Source organism: Pollachius pollachius, assembly GCF_949987615.1.
Source record: "Pollachius pollachius genome assembly, chromosome: 20".
Classification (NCBI taxonomy): domain Eukaryota; kingdom Metazoa; phylum Chordata; class Actinopteri; order Gadiformes; family Gadidae; genus Pollachius; species Pollachius pollachius.
Window position 1 is genome coordinate 11,024,300 of NC_136953.1, and position 17,864 is coordinate 11,042,163.

Here is a 17,864-nt window from a genome sequence, read left to right on the forward strand (position 1 = left end):
TTATAGCGCGGCGGTGGCGGCGCTGCAGACTGCTGCACAGACACTCCTCAGGGGCTACAGTGAGCCGTGTGCTGGCTACGCCCCCTGGAGTGTATGTGGGTGGAGCCTATTTATACTGTAATGTGTGTATAAATATATATATTTATTTCTTTCAAGACGCCTGCCAACACTACAGCTAGAATGCAGGAAGCCTGTCTTTGTTCGGGCATCGCCTCGACATCAACAACAAAAACGACAACAAAAGACGTCAGGCAGGCAAGCGTTCTTTTTCATTTAGCCACAGTTTATTTACATATTTCTCCAGTACAACCAACATCTCCGTCATGAATTCCCTTTCATTGTAACCTTGGCGTCGTTTTGCTATGCTTGTTTCGTCTTCTTTCAGGGGGGCCGATTACTACAGCAGTCCTTCTCACAACAGTCCCTTTGTCCCGGTATTTATATCTGCTCCTCCAGAGCCCTCCAGCCTGTATAATCCCTCCTGGAGGTCTTTCTCTCCTCCACCGCCGCCGCCGCTGTCGCCGTCTTCGTTGTCTCTGTGCCGTTCCTCCCTGCCCTCCTCCCTCTCTTTATGAACCGGGGGGGGGGGGGGGGGGGGGGAGGTTGGGTGGGGATGGTGGGAGGGGGGAGGGGGGGGCTCAGTCGACGGGGCCTTGGAAGATGAGTTTGATGTGGCCCTGCTCCCCGGTCAGCCAGGTGCCGCAGAAGGGGCACGCGGCATGGAAGGCGTGCGTGCCGTGCGGCAGCGGGATCTGGCTCCAGCCCGACGCCGTCTGCTCCGAGCACACGTGGCCGCACGGGCAGAAGGCGTGCGTGGGGGGGCCCGCGTCCAGGTACAGCCCCCCCTCGCAGCCCAGCCACAGGGGCACGTAGGGCCCCACCCGCCGGCACATGGGGCACTCCCGGTCGGCCCCGGAGCCCGGGCCCCCGAGGCCGGCCGGCGCCGTGCCCCCGAGCCCGGGGACCCCGCCGGCCGCCGGGGTCTTATCCTTGCGGTAGCCCCAGTTGTGGTAGCCGTGCACGTGGCCGCAGTTGACGTACACCCAGGGCTGCTTCTTGTCCACGACCTCGCGCTGGGCCAGGCTGGGGAAGGCCAGCGTGTTGAAGCCCACGGGGCACTGGGGCCGCGCCGCGTTCAGCTCCTGCCGCAGAGACTCCAGCTGCTTCAGGGTGGGCGTGCGCCGCAGGCCCGCCGAGGTCCGCCACAGCAGGGTGGCGCCGCACAGGTCGATCAGGGAGCCGTCCTGCAGGGTGTTGGACTCGTTCTCCACCTGGGAACAATGGAGAGCGTGTGAAATCGAGGAAAGGGAGGAGTGGAAAAAATGACGGGAGGGAATAAAAGAGAAATCTGGAAATAGGAGGTATAGGAAAATGATGGGAGATGGTCTCGCACTCATTTTTGTTATTCCGACTTTTACTCTAGGCGAGGGGCGAGAGGGGGAAAGAGGCGTAAGAGGAGATCCCGACGATAACTAGTCCCGCGTCCAGACGTTAGATCTGTATCTTTTTCGCGGTGTGATTGTTTTGATCGATCATGCGACTGCAGGCATGGTTCTGTCAGCGCGGAGTTGGCAAACACTCGGACTCGGCCAGCGGTAGTAAACTGTGAAAAAGTGTCTGTAAAAGGTTTCAAATCAACACTGTGTAGACCGGCCACTGTATAAATACACTTATTCTAATCTACTTCTGAAAGCCCATGTCCCATACAGAGGCAGGCCCAGACTGCTCAAAAGTTGTAACCACCACAGGCTGACAAATGACAAACCATCAACTAATAGAGGTTAAATCCTGCCTACAGAACCTCTCAGCGTGATGACTTTTCACACATGCATGGTGACTGGTTCCGAACCTTGGGTACGTGACCCCTATTGGTTTCCCTGATTTGCATGTGGAGTCGCAGGAGATTGCCAAAATTGATTTTCTAATATCTATAGCTTATGAGCTATAGCTCACAACTTATAGATATAGCTCATGAGCTACAGATATTTGATGATCCATTTTAGAAAACAAAGGTCTCATAGGCCTCTGGTTTATACAAACTAGCAAACAGCCACTAATAACTCAGTGTATAGCAGAGTGATGATGTGTTCATTGGGACGTTAACATCACTGCCATGAGTTGATTGGGTCAAAACTACTTAGTCTGGAAGCAGACATATTAAAAAAAGCTAAATTTGGGGTTGGAAATGTAACCCAGTAGAAAATTTGGTCGTTATATTATTGAATTTCCCATATTATTTCCTAATTTCTCATAAAGTTTCCCATTTCTGTACTTTGCCTGTAATATCCCCTTAATTCTCATATTGTTGACTTGTTTATGTCCCAACAGGTAAAAGAAATGGGAAATTAGGAAATAATATGGGAAACTAAATAATATAACCGGACCCAATGTTCACAAACATTTCCACAGATATGAAGACGGGGTCAACGGGGTCAACCAGTGAAACCATCGGCGGCGTGTTCTTTACCAGTTTCCCCCGCTGCTGGGCCGAGCGAGTCTCCCGCAGGGCGAAGACGTTCCCACACACGGAGATCTCCCGCCACACGCCCGGCGCCGGCTCGGACACGAAGTCTCCCGCTGGGTGCATGACCAGCACCCCGTTGGTGGTAAGGCCGTCCATCAGGCCGTCGGAGGTCCTCCACTTAGCGGCTCGCTCCTGAGCGGGGGACCGCCCGGCACACACACACACACACACACACACACACACACACACACACACACACACACACACACACACACACACACACACACACACACACACACACACACACACACACACACACACACGTACACGTACACGTCGAACCTCAAGGTCAGCCCAGTGAGTGATGGAGAGGCAGCACGGAAATAGAAAGCTGTGAGCAAAACGCAGAGCTAACGGCTATGCTAGCGGTGGCGACGCTAGCAGAAAACAGCTGAATGAGGTGGATTTCTATGCGTGCGTCGCTATTTTTAGCACTGCACAAATTGACCACAATGCTGACCGCAGCAGCGAGGTAGAGGTACATCCCCCCCGACGGACAAAAAGAGCACATGAACGTCGTTCTTTTGCTTTCGGGGAGTGGCACAGCCATGTTGACACAGAACACAATAAGCACCAACGGGGGATCGTGCGAATCGTTCTTTTTGGCCTCCTTTGTCATTCATTAGCCGTCACTTTCTCTCTCTCTCACTCGCTGCACTGGTTTCAATCATCTGCAGCCCCTTCCCCCCTCCTCGCTCTATACCTTACCCAGACCCAGGCGGCTTGACTGCCAACCTATGCGGGGGAACGGTGTGTGTGTGTGTGTATGCTTATGTGTGTTGGTGTTGTTTTTTTGAGGGGGTGATACATCTAGGCTCCTTCTTAAGGGGGCTCCGATCATTTATCATTTATACCCTCCGCTGGCCTGTACTGCGTGAGCTGCTCGCGGTGCTGTTCCCCTCCTGCCCTAGTTCTACGGCCCATGCATGTTGCATGAGATGGCGTCACCGCCAAGGCTATGACATCAGCCTAACCTGTAGACATCACACTTAAGTCCCCCCCCATCCTACCTTACCCCGAGGGGACACACACAAGTACAACAGGGGATGATGTAAGCCTCATATCTGTGGTGCGGTGATGTCATCCCGTTACCAGACGAACCGTTTTGTTCGTGTTTTCCGGAGGAAAAAAAAAGAGATTCCTGCTGACTATTTGCGCCTATTCTGATAGTGCTTATTGTGGAGCTTGGCAATGGGTGCCATCCCCTGAATGACAATGCTCTGTTTCAGCCGTTAAAGGGAGTGTGTGTAGGTGTGTGTGTGTGTGTGTGTGACGATGTGTGTGTCTGTGACGGTGTGTTTGTGTGTGTGTGTGTGCGTGTGTTTTCCTGGCTTCCTCGCTTACACAAGAGCCAGCAAAGTGGCTATTAAGCTACATTCCTGTCAAATACTGGTTTCTGTTGGCCTGCTTGGTTTTTAGCTGGTATACCTTTCTTCATCGGTATATATAGTTTGCTTGTGTACAGTATACACCCAGCATAGCGGCCGGCCCTGTTTGCCAGCAGGGACGTATACATGCATTCATGTTGGTCAACACTATTGCATGCATCATTGAAAGACAGCACTAGAGCTGAACTTGTTGTTGATGCATCATGGTAGATGACCATTTCTTGACCGTTTTTTTCCATCCCCAGTAAGTTGTGTGTCATTTTGTTTAACCCGTTTATGTTCTTATGTCATCCTCGCTCGTATCTCCCCCGACATCTTGGCCCCGTAAGCTTACCATCCAATCATCGGACCGAGAAGAAACGCCTCCCCAAAATACAAATGCATAAAGATGTTATGCCGCTTTTAACGCCAAGGTCACCTGGCAACCGCACATGAACCTCCTTATACAAAGGTCTCATTTTCTGATGAGTGCCATTGTACCGTTCCTCATCCTCATCACCATCCCGCTCTTGACACTGTGTACCAGGAAGCACCAGAGACACTACGGTACAGCTCCCCTTTCCTCCCCTTCAAATGTTCCCGGAGAGTGTTTGAGTTGACACAGCGATCTACGCAGGGAAAGATGAAACTAGAAATACCTGCTGCCCCCGCGGATCTGACTCCCCATCAGAGGCGACGCAACTTCGACACACAAGTCTGATCAAGTTGTGGTTCCTAACGACGCATATAACAAAATTCACGCGTCGTTAGGCCGTGTCTAACGTTTAGATCCAATATCGATACCGTAGAGACTTGCCTTATGTGCTGCTACCCCCCACCCCCCATACCCCTCCGGCTGTATGGCGTTGGCCAAATGACTTTTGACAGGATATTTGCAAACCAGGGTAGGGCGTGCTTTGTTTGGCGAGGTGCATGTCTCGCACGGTTTGCCTTGCCGTTGAATTGGTGTCGAAACCTCTGCTGTCCTTTTTCTCTTTTTAAAGAATGGGGATTTTCGTTCGGAAAACGGAGGAAATGCACTTAGATATTTTTGGATGAGCAGAAATTTGGCACCGGTTATTTATGGTACGAATGTTTTTGTCATATTCTGTCATATTGCTTTTTTTTTTATATTTCCTAGGTTCCGATTGTTAAACATAAATTGCAGATAACAGGAGGTTCATTTTCAAAGTGAAACCACTAGACTTAAAACATAGACGACTCATAGTTGAATCAAATATCAAGCTCTCTATATTTCTATCTATAAAACTTGTCTTTGTAAACTGCTTTATAATCCACGGTAGCATTGGGCACATTCAACATGAACATCACACTCATGACATCACACTCATGACATCATACGCAACACCACACTCATGACATCATATGAACCACGTCACACATGTGACACCATACGCAACATCATATTGCTTTATATAACCGGACCCAATGTGACGCCATCCTCCCGACGCCCTCCCCCCCACTCACCCCCAGGAAGATGTTCTTGGAGGAGTCGAAGCCTGCGGCGTAGATGCGGGCGGTGTACGGCGCGCTCCGCTCGCACATGATGCGGCAGGCGTAGCGCGAGATGGTGCTCTGGGCCGACTGCCCACCTCCGCCACCTCCCACCCCTTCCCCCGCCGCGCCCTGGCCCACCCCTCCGCTGCCTCCGCCGCCGCCGCCGCCGCCGCCCGCCGTGTCCGTCACCACAAAGTCGATCATGTTCTCGGTGGACCGGCCAATCTGCCGGAGAGGAGGACAAGACCTGGTGAGTTAGGGCTTCAGTTGACCCGTAACACTCCCTTCCACGCATCAGGGTGTGGGAGGTGGGCTCGGGGGGTAAGCCCACTGAACCAGTGAGGCCGAGCCCACCGAACGGGCCCCACTACGTAGAGGAGAGAGGAGTCGTAGTCAGTGTGATGAGCGGCACCTGTGTTGGTTCCACGATGAGGGCCTCTGGGAAAAGGGGGGTACTTTATTAATGCCAGACGGGACATGGGGCTGGCACAGCGGAAAGTACGAGAGTGTTGGGGATATTTTATAAAAAGGAATAATAAGACTAAAAAAGAAAATGGAAAGATAGAGAAATACATCTATACCCACAATGAGGAGTGGCATTGTTAATGTTAATGGGTAAAACCCATGAAAACATTACAGAATAGCATTGCATAGTAACATAGTAACACGTGATACAGTATAATGAAGTCAGTGTGATATGTGGGTAACCTACCTGGAAGAACCGGCATGGGTTCCCCCATGGCCTCTTTGCGTGTGTGAGTGTGAGTGTTTGTTTGTGTGTGTGTGTGACGCTCACCTGAAACATGTCTGTGTTGGTGTCATGGGTGTACTCCACAATGACAGAATGGCTCCGCGACAGTGTGTACGAGATGCTGTGCTGGCTTTTGTTGCTGAGGGCCTGTTGATGTGGCAAAACGCAACACACACACACACACGTTATCCTCGGTCTTCATGGGCAGCTGTGTTGTTTTCATTATCGTCATTCTATTCATAATCATCATTACATGAACTTCAACAGAGAACAAAATATTTGATCATAATTACTAAATCATTTAGCCAAATATAAAACTCCCCTCTGCCCAATCGTCACAGCTAGCGCGTCCGTTAATCAGTTATCGCAGGTTCGGGTTTCAATCAGAACCGACAACGGCTTAAAGGACCACAGCTGGTTCCTTTACCACAAGCGGCCCACCTTTGCTTATCATTTCCTCCATTAAAGGCCCCGTTTCCTCCCATCAACCACCTCCGGCTGGTGGCCGGCCTCACCTTGGACACCAGGGGGGTGGAGATGTTGTGGATGACGTCGGGCTTGACGCCGTTGGCCTTCGGCCTCTTGTACAGCGCCAGGCGGCTTCGCCGTCGCCCCTTGTCGCCATTGGACAGCGAGCCGTTGTGCCTGAGGACGCAAACGCAAAGGGGTGGGGGTGGGCGGTGGGGGAGTCCGTGGCGTCGTGGGCAGAGGAAAGGAAGACTGTAACGTGAACGCACACCTCCACTTTCTGCACCTTAGGGTCAGGCTGAAGGATTATGTGTCTTGTTTCGGTTCCAGAAAAGGACAGCCTACTAAAGTGTGAGGTCTGTAGCTCATGTAGTTATGACTATACAATGATTTGATTCAAACTGCCCACATTGAAATGCAAAAGCGTTTAGGAGCTCTTTGTGACTTTGTAGATGTTTATTTTTAACGGCGTGCAACGCACGCGTTCTTGTGAATAGGATCAATCTGTATTCGTCCCATGAGTATTGACTACAGTTCTATTTTTGTTTTCTACAAATCGAAACTCCTCCGGGGTGGGATGGGTGTTGTCTTCTTCAGGAGCGGGACGGGGGTTTCCTCAACCAGCCCCCCCCCCCCCGGCCTCAGGGTGGGGTAGATCTGCCTCCGACCGGCCCTTTGTAGCCAACGTAGTTATGACTATAGGATGGTGTCATCCAATAGGCCCAGATTGAAATGCATGAGCCTTATTCATATTCCAAGGTGTTGCATCTTGCAACACCTTCTAGATCTGCACCATAATGCAAGAGAGCGTGGCGTTTCCCCTCTTTGAATAGCCCCGTCTCCCCGCCGGAGTGTACCGCGCCAACACATGGCGTGCTTTTAAAAGCAACCCTCAGGTCACCAACAGGAGGGATTTAAATGTCCGCCTCGTGTAACTGATAATCTGCAACAATGGACAGGGCGCAAAGGAACCAAATTGCTTTCAGACAACCAAATGTTCTCAGAGGGAGAAACAAAAGCAGAAGTTGTGACGTGTTTAATTTTCCAAGTCATTTGGGATTTTTCACATGCACATGTTTTGAGTACTTTTAAATCAAACGACATTCTGATACTATTAAGAAAATAAAAAGGATAGATGAATGATTGTTTAGAAATACTCAAAGCTTGATACAACGCCAAATGAAGCATCTCATAATCCTGATCCAGTAATGGCGTAATCCGGACATACCTTAACACGCCATCTTCCAAATCTCCCTCACACACATTGCTTTTGTGAGACATCCCTTGTGGTTTCTCCCTGTCTGTGTTTATTTGTGTCATGGTTTCCAAGCGATGACTTTGAGCTGTTTAAGCTATGTTCTGGCTCACTGACCAACAAAACGGGGTAGACAGTGACGTTAGCGTGCTTTTTCACCCCAACACGCCGTGGCTCATTTGCAATGATTAGTCTGATTGTCTGACTGTACAGAGACTCCGACACCCAGTTGGTCTTATTTAATAAAATAACCTATTTCAGGAGAGGGCTCTCAAAAAACAAGATCCAGGTTAATTAAATTGAAGTTATCTGCAGGATTTTTCCAATATGACTCTAGCAATATCATTCGATACGCTATTGTACCTGTGACTGACAAAACAACGTTTGAGTCATACGTATAATGGTTGTGGAACTTTAGAAACGTAAAAAGTGAAAAGTGTTTTAGGAAGTACCCTGATATATGATGTGCCCTGTAACGGTTTGTGCTAATAAAATAAATAAACACAATAAAAAAATGACTTGCCTTGCATTTCTTATCTCTGAAGCTACTCTGCATTCTCTACAGTTGTTGTTTTTTTACACTACAGCACTGCAGCACTTTCGCTTTCTGTTTGGGAGCTTCTCCAGTTTAAATGAACGTACGCATGTATGGATTGTTAACTTGTGCCCAAGGCACAATGCCGCGTCGGGACGAATGCCGAATAATGATTTTCAATCCTAACATTCAAAAGAGACTTCAGTCCTTTACGAAGCAATCGGGAAAAGAAAATGCCACGCCACGGTTTCGCTCTGTGAGCTTTGCTCTGTATTAACAATACAATCTTATTAGCCTTCGGCGCCACGATACAAATATGAACCGCAATTTCCCCCAAAAAATAATTTCAATGTCATTAAAATGTCTACCTAATTTCCAATGCAAAACCACCAAACTCCCCAGCACAAAGGACCTTATTGACTCTCTTCCGAACCATGACTGTGTGCCACTGCTGGCTGGGGGTGTGTGGGGGGGGGGGGGGGGGGGGTCGGAGATACAGCGATTGGGAGGGGGCACTCACCCTAAGACGACGAGCTCCCCATACTTGACGGGCTCCTTGTCGCCGGGGAAGACGGGGTCGTGCGGCTGCGGGCCGGAGGTTCCGAGGGGCAGCGGGGGCGGCGGCGACGGCTGGCTCTTGGTGTTGTTGCAGGACGGGCGCAGCTCCAGAGACGGGGCGGGACAAAGGGCCTCCGAGCTACCCTCCAAAACCATCCCCTCCGGCCGCGACAGGGGCCCACAGCTGTAGGCGGGGGGGGGGGAAGAGAGAGAGAGAGGAAGGGGAGAGAGAGAGAGAGAGAGAGAGGAAGGGGAGAGAGAGAGAGAGAGAGAGGAAGGGGAGAGAGAGAGCGAGAGAGAGAGGAAGGGGAGAGAGAGAGAGTGAGAGAGAGTGAGAGAGAGAGGAAGGGGAGAGAGAGAGAGAGAGGAAGGGGAGAGACAGAGCGAGAGGAAGGGGAGAGAGAGCGAGAGAGAGAGGAAGGGGAGAGAGAGAGAGAGAGAGGAAGGGGAGAGAGAGAGAGCGAGAGAGAGAGGAAGAAAGGGGAAAGAGAGAGAGAGGAAGGGGAGAGACAGAGAGAGGAAGGGGAGAGAGAGCGAGAGAGAGAGGAAGGGGAGAGAGAGAGTGAGAGAGAGTGAGAGAGAGGAAGGGGAGAGAGAGAGAGAGAGAGAGGAAGGGGAGAGAGAGAGAGCGAGAGAGAGAGAGAGGAAGGAAGGGGAGAGAGAGAGAGAGAGAGGAAGGGGAGAGACAGAGAGAGAGGAAGGGGAGAGAGAGAGCGAGAGAGAGAGGAAGGGGAGAGAGAGAGAGTGAGAGAGAGTGAGAGAGAGAGGAAGGGGGAGAGAAAGAGAGAGAGAGACAGCAAGAGAGACAGAGACAGAGAGATAATCCCCTATTAATGTCAAATACTTCAAAAATGTTTTATGTAAATCATATGGATAACAACAATGTTTTGACTATGCAAATGCGATGTTTTTGGCCATGAAGAGATTGTGAGAACGATAGAGTGAGAGAGACACACGCACACACACACATACACACACACACAAAAACCACGCAGACGCAGGCACACACAGTGGAAAAACTATTTGAATAACAAAGTGTTCCCAATGCAAACAAGGAGCATCTGTGGACAATTCTCATTAACGTTTCGTGCCTCACAGTGCAAGGTTCTCTGGGTGAAAACACTAACACAACCGAGGCATCTCTCTTCCGGCCCTACCTTAGGGTGAATCAACCACATTATTCTGCATTGTAAAACCTCACAGAACCCTCTCCCACCATAAAAGAAAGATAATACATGTTTTTTTATAATACCGATCTGAATTCTCCTCAGCTCTGACCAGAAACCACCATTGAGACTGAATTGAACTGAATTGCGAAATCCCTAAGTTTTATGAAGATGAGTCTGATAAAAGGTACGAGCCAGATTTGAATTAGCATTAATGCAAGGACTGCGTAAGCGAGTTGTATTACCATTAAATATAATCATTTCTAAACTTCCAGAACCGAATCCAGCCCATTCGTCCACTAACCCAAAGATCAGCAGAAGACGGTGGTCCTAATGTGTGTCATTACTGTCCCAACACCGCTGGAACAACAACAATACCAATCAAGTGCTGTGAGTTCTGTCTACCCAGGGCATTTACAGGGCATCACCTTGCTTCCTATAATGACACCATCACTAAAAACAACAACAACAGGACCGACCCATGGCTCTCAGCCCTTTATTTCCCCTCACTGTGTTGCTAAACAAACCCTGTACATCTGCTCCCCCCCGGCTCCAGCACCTATCATAACCTCAGAGGTGATTTCCTCCCTTTGTGTGGAAGTGTTCAAATTGAGCTTCTGGGACCCATTTTGGAAACAGCCGCAAATGAAAAAAAGAAAGAAACGAGGTCTTTGACGTGAGGAGGAAGTGGAGGACAACAGGGCACCGGAAGCATCCCCAACCCCTTTCTCGATAAGCGCTGCCATTTGGAAAGCTTTCACAGCTAACCACCAATCGACTAGCTGTCTGTATCTCCGGGAGTCTTAACAACGCCATCGGCGACTTCCCCCCAGAGGGATAGGAAGGGCCCAGCAGGAAGGGCGGCGCTGATGCCACGATATTATTGGCATTCATTTGCCCAGCGTTTCTTTTATTGGCGTGCCACTTCAGAGTGTTCTCAGGTAGCTGCTAATTAAAGCACACACAGACACACACACTCACGCACTCTCACTGAACACACACAGACTTTCTCGCTCCATGTGCACATGCCAACCTCACTATCATAGACACACATGCACGCACGCACGCACGCACACGCACACAAACACAGAGACCCACGCACGCAGTCATTCAATAATTAAAACTATTCTCTTCCCCGATAGTAGAAGGAAAGCGACAAGAGTTTGAATCCCCTTTCCGACTGGTCGCGTCCTCGCATGGATCACCATTACGGCTTCAGCCTTGATCTTCGCACGCACGTCAAACAGAAAGGCCCTGGTTCTAACTCAAACGTTTTAAACACCAGCTCCCACAACCTATTATTAATCAAAAGTGGGCGAGAGAGAGCCACCTACACACACACACACACACACACACACACACACACACACACACACACACACACACACACACACACACACACACACACACACACACACACACACACAAACGCGCGCACACGCCGTGGGAGCTTTGTTCTTCCTCTCTGTTGCAGAGATTAAATAACAGGCCGCAAAGCTTTTACAAGGGCGGGCTCTGCAACACACAGCTCCGCAGTATGGAGCTCCCACGAAAGTTTTCGGAATGGAGTGACTCGTAAAAAAAAAAGAATCTTCTTATTCACCTTGACTATTGTTTCACTGTCACAATTGCAGTGTTTAAGGGGCTTCACAATCCTCCACACACACAGGGATTAAGAGATAATGATGAGACTGCCGTAAGGGTACTTTGTATTCTAGGACAGGACTACATTACCCACAAGTCAACTTGGAGATGCCAAACGGCCCCCAACGAACTGAACACCTCTCCTCATAATCCGATGACGGATGGCAGGGAGCCGGCTGCCATTTCATTAGCTCTATTGCTCTCCATCAGCCCTCCCCCGGATATTGAGCAGGCAGATGGGGGGTGGGGAAGGTGGTCTGGGTGTGAGTGGCTCATGAGGATTGAGAACAACGGTGAGGGCATCATGGGAAGGACACCGTGTGCGATGTGTGTGTATAAGAAAATGCAGGGTTGGAGCTAAAACCATGACCTTTTAGCCACACTTAATCAGCCCCCCCCCCTCCTATCAGTGTCATCCTGTGTGTGTGTGTGCGCGCGCATGATTGTGTGCGTGCGTGTGTGCATGCGTGTCTCTCTCTCTATCTCTCTCTCTCCCTACACTGGGAGGAGGTTCAGGAAGGAAAGAGGGGTAATAATAGTGGATCATGTGATAATGTACATCACCATCATCATCATCTCAACAGTGGAAGACTCTGGAGAGCCAGAGGAAGTAAAGGGTGGGAGATGATGGAAGGAAGGGAGGGAAGGACGGGGAATATGGTAGCGTACAGGTGAATCAAGCCATGTCGAGCCATTAGTTTCTACGAGGCTAGAGATAAGACCCCATGGAACACATCGATTATACCAGAATAGGAGAGAGAGGCGATGAGAGAGAGAAAGGATGAGAGAGAGAGAGAGAGAGAGAGAGAGAGACTGCCCAGAGTGAGTGTGTGTGTGGGGGTCTCTTTGTGTCTGTGCACGTGGCCGAGCTACGAGTGCCGCCAGGCGCGTCCATGCCGGTGCTTTTGGCAGGGTGATGGATGGCCTGCTTCTGTGTGCCACGCATTTTCTAATCAACCCACAGCCACGTCCTAGGGGTGGGGCGAGAGAGAGAGAGAGAGAGAGAGAGAGAGAGAGAGAGAGAGAGAGGTTTCTTCTTGGAGGAAACAAGGATGGAAGAGAGAGAGACGTAGCTTGAGAAAGACACGATGGAGAGAGAGGGGAGAGGGAGAGGAGCGAGAGAGGGAAAAAACAAAGAGCCACCTGACAATGGAAGACAAAGGAGGGGGAGGAGGAGGAGGAGGAGGAGGAGGAGGAGGAGGAGAGGATAATAGAAGGAAGCGAGATGAAAGAAAAGAAAATAACACTATGGTCCACAGTGAGAGAAGAGGCTGGGTGAGGAGGACTGCACTGGAACAGGTCTCAGGAAACCCAGTACACACACATCGTATCCCACCATAACACAGTGAACCACGGCTGTTTTTACTGTGCTAAATCACACTCCATAGTAGTACCACCTACCCCCACACACACACACACACACCCACAGACCCACACACACACGTTTATGGTTTATTATTGCATTCCTATTTTTGTAGTTTATATCACATTTTCCCATGTAATTTTTTTGTTTTAATACGATTCTAATTATGGACGAATGACGGATGAAGGCAAGGCAGTTGTTACTGTTCTCATATCCAAAATATCCCAAAATAAGAGTATTACATCAAGAATTATGCTGCAATAATGTGAGACTCCCTAAAATACTGGCCCTGAAACACAATGCACGCTTCAGCACCACAAAGAAGGGCCCGGTACACCAACACACAATTCTAACCCAGGCCCCTCTGCTTATTTTAACACTATATCTATATAGTAGGCATTAGCTTTAAGCCCTATGGGAATTACTGCAAGAGAACCTCTCTGCGACTTACAAAGTGAGAAAATGTATCCTGAACTCAGTACAGAATGCCTATAAGTAAGGACAAGGAATATTATTCAGGACTAGAAGTTTGCTAAATTCAGCTTGTATAAGTCAGAACAAGAAGTGGTCAATTATGCCTGTATAACTCAGGACTAAAAGGGTGCTTAATTCAGCTTGTATAAGTCAGGTCTACAAACTCTGCTAGATTCATGTAGTTAAACTGCTGACAAGAAGTGTGCTAAGTTCGGCTACAGTCAGTCAGGACAAGAAGTGTGCTAAATCCTGCTTGTGTACAGTCAGTCAGACAAGAAATAGGGTAAATTCAGCTAGTTGGAATAAGTATAGTAAATTGTATACCACTGAGTGAACGTCAAGGAATCACTGATCATTCCATATGTGAGGGTAGCGCATCTTTGCCAAATTGTGAGTGGCAAATTTTGAAACTGTGAGTATTGTACCAGATAAAACCAGAGAGAGACGTAGGGATGAAAGCAGCGGTAGTCGCACCCTGGAGATGGTTTGCATATCAAAGCAGACTGATGTACGTCACATGGAGAGCGCGTCACACGCCTGTACAGCAGTAGTCCTTCACTAAACATATCCAGAATATGACCATGTTTTGGTTGGCTGTCGCTATTCATTCAATGCACACAAGGGCAGGATATACACCCTAGTGGTTAAACTGCTGGCCTTGCAGCCGAAACGTTCTGGGTTTGAATCCCAATGCCTCAAGGCATCCTTGAGTAGGAGGCCTATCCCATATCATTAATAACGTACCAATTAAAAAAAATCATTGCAGCTCGCTTTGTAAAAGATAAACATTGACTAAAATAACTCGATAGTAAAACAGCTGAATGAGAAAAAGAGCTAAAAATAGTAACATATATATATATATATATATATATATATATATCGACAAGCAGGTAGAAGCATTGCTTATTTTAAATTCACCATTGAGACGATCGAAGATGCAAGCAACTGCCATGCAAGCAAGTCTTTAAGATTACGGGAATGAACGACACATCACGACAATCTGATACATCCCTCAAAATAGGCCAATCCATCGTGGCATCATGATATCAATGATGTTGGTTGACGTCATTTGACTCCGGATAGTTCCATCGACCCCTCCTCCACCTTATCTCCACATCATCTCCACCAACAACCCCTCTCCTCTGGAGAAACCAAACCAAAACCTAAAGAAATCAGGGAGATTTGCCTGGGGGGGAAGTATGTCACACTGGGATCAGTGGTAGAATTAGTCAGAGGCTAGAGTCATCTGTTGTGAGGAATTGAAATGCCGCCCTGAACACATTAAGATGCATCAATACAAAGGGGTGCGGCTTTATGGCATTCAAGAAATGGCAGCCAATCGGATTAAATAACATCAGTGACAGCTCCTGCCAAATACGGGAGAAAGTACAGCCAAAACGGCCCCTCTTCTGAGAAAAGCCCTCTGTGCAAATTTATAATCATCTTTTAACCTTGTTACACACTCCATTTCTGAAAAATGCTTTTGATTGGTCCAGCGACAGCTACACTTGCCTTTGGCGCCACCCTTGTTTTTTAAATTCTTTGTGTGAAACTCCTAGTTTCATGATGAGCTGAATCTCCCGCCCCCTACTGCTGATTGGTCCTGTCGTTTTCTAACCTTTTGGGAGAGGCTTTCAACTGGCCTGAGCTTGAGACCAGTTTTAGGCAGGGAGAAACTGAATGTGAACTTGCGCGATTAGGATGGTCTAAGGCGGCTACAATATGTTACCACTAATAGTTTGAGATATATCCTATTGACATTATATACATATCGACAACTGTTTATTTTCTTTAGGTTCTTAACGGTCTCTCTCATCACTGGTAAAGCCCTGGCACAAGAGGGCTACTATGGTAGACCTACCACAACTGGCAACCCAATTAATACTCCCTCCTCGCCCAATCAAATGAGTCTCCTCCTACACCATTCCCCAACACTGTTTTTATCTTCTTTTTCTGTTAAATCCCCTAATATTCCTCTTTTTCCATGTGTTCCCCTCGCACTCCCACTTAACCCTAATTATTTGGTCCATCCATTTGACCATAATTTATTTTCTCTGTATTTAAAATATAAGGGGTGTGCCAAGGGGAATGTAACTGTACTCTAAAGTTCCACCCAGCAAACCAGACACAATAATATGTTAATTCAACGTTTTCCCCCCGGGTTCTGTTATACTACAATACCCTCCACGGTTTGTGTGTCACATGTGTGTAATGTTTCATAATAGGTAGGTTATTTTTTTGGTCTCTGTGTTTGTAACCTGACGCTACTAGTGTACATGGAGTTTGGAGGTGAGGTCTGTGTTGACAATAACAAACTAGACAGGGTTCCCACTTGTGGGTGTTACTCAAATATAGACGCCACCTTGGGAGCACCCTAAGGCCCTAATGAGCGTGACAGTCAGAGCTACATCGGAAAAGCTCCGTCATTCATTCCCCCAGGTGAACGCTTTCCTCATTGATGTCATTCAACGTTCAACACCCCCGTGCCCCCTCCTCAACTAACAGCGTAAGAGTTGAGCCATCTTGCGCATTACATCTCCGAGTGATTAGGCCTACTCGGTGGCACCACGAGAAAGCCCATCTCTGCTTAACCATAAGCATTCCGGAACAATCGCGGACAACACGAGACGATTCATAGAAACATACAATTAGAAAACACACACAACAGGTTCCTCCATCACTGTTGAACACAAAGAGATACAATGTGTTGAATGGTAGCCTACGTCTACGCTCTCTCCTCGGCGATGAGCCTATGCCTATTGTTTTGTTTATGTCTGCGACTTCACCCCGCGGATTGCAATTGCTTGCATTATACGGTATTACACAATACTATTTAAGATGCGTTATAAACATGACGACTGTTGTCTAACCAGGACAAAGACCCTTGTACAGAGAACAGACAACAACATTAATCCTGACAACATCTGTCACTTATCTAGGCCTATGGACATCAAAAGGTGTTTGCCGTCGTAGCTTATAGGAAGACTTGTTGTTTTTCCTCTCTAGAATTAAGCTCTGAAGGCGGGCACACAAGGGATTCCACGGAGCAGACAAAACAAGAATCACTACATTCTCCTCATCACCGTCACCATCATCATCCTCCTCCTCTTCACCATCATCATCATCATCATCATCATCATCATCATCACCACCACCTCATGAAAGCGCCACTCAGACTCCTTATCATACTGGCAACATGGGAACAATAAGGGAGAGAGAAAAGGGTAAACGACCGACCGCCCCTTAAAAGACAACATAGTATTTATTAACAGGAATACAAAGGGTAAAAAGGGGGGCAACATTAAAATAAATAGGCTACCCGCTGATGTTTGACGAGTGTGGTCCGGTGGCTGTGCGATTCCCTGGGTCGTCAGTCCCCGTACGGCCTTGAAATCGAGAAGCGTTGCGTTAAAATAACACTGGCGATGAGGACTCGTCTAGAACAACCGTAGGAGCGCACGGTCTGCATTGCCTCTTCTCCGCTGTCATCGAATACGCTGGGCCACACACTACACGATATGCGTACTCCTCTCTCCGGTAGACCAGTCACGAACCAGACGTCCCCCGTCCGTTGTCACGCCTATCTCCCTAGCGCTCTGAACAACATAGAGAATAGAGAGAAAACGCGGAGTCACACACACACACACACACTCACACACACGCGCGCATACACACTCTTGAGCTCGCACCGACCGCGTCCCTGCCGTTGGTCGGAAGGGTCACGTGCTCCTTGCGTAACTCCGCCTCCGGATTTTCACAACATTCTAACCCCGCCCACAGAGCCCTCCCACGCGCAGCTGTAGAGCGCACGGTCTGCTCAGGGGCCGGGGGCCAACATGCGCTTTTCACACGGGGAACTCTGAGCGGCTTTCGTTGCGTCCATGGACGGCGTTGTCATAGTCTGTCCTAAGGGAGGGGGAAAATGGTGTAACCTTTTTAGAAGATTTAATCGACGATTGATTGATTTAAAAGGCTAGCATAAAAAAAACATGTGTTCCAGATGGGCAGCTGCGTGAGTGAGTTAAAATACAAGACAATAAATTAGCTTTTTTGTCTTTCCACAAACGAAATAACGGTCTGAATATGAGGATTTGATCAACTTTCTGCCATCTATTTGAAACGAATGATGATATCACATAACACCACATTTGTGTGGTGTTATTTGGCGTGTCCAGTTGTACACTTTCCCCCCTGTTTCTGCTTGTTTCACCTCAGAGCAGAAGTTGTTTTTTTTAAGACGC

General features: G+C 48.5%; 1 protein-coding gene across 1 annotated transcript; it reads right to left on the reverse strand.

Annotated features, from left to right (window-relative positions):
• Nucleotides 1-262: 262 nt before the first annotated feature.
• Nucleotides 263-17,257, reverse strand: peli3 (pellino E3 ubiquitin protein ligase family member 3). The gene is made up of 7 exons (XM_079757938.1): nt 16,943-17,257; nt 8,939-9,160; nt 6,676-6,805; nt 6,206-6,307; nt 5,380-5,634; nt 2,468-2,656; nt 263-1,271 (listed from the first exon to the last, which is right to left on the reverse strand). Exons 2-7 carry the CDS (start codon nt 9,130-9,132, stop codon nt 639-641), a joined length of 1,503 nt encoding a protein of 500 aa, XP_079614064.1. The 5' UTR covers nt 9,133-9,160; nt 16,943-17,257; the 3' UTR covers nt 263-638.
• Nucleotides 17,258-17,864: the final 607 nt, after the last annotated feature.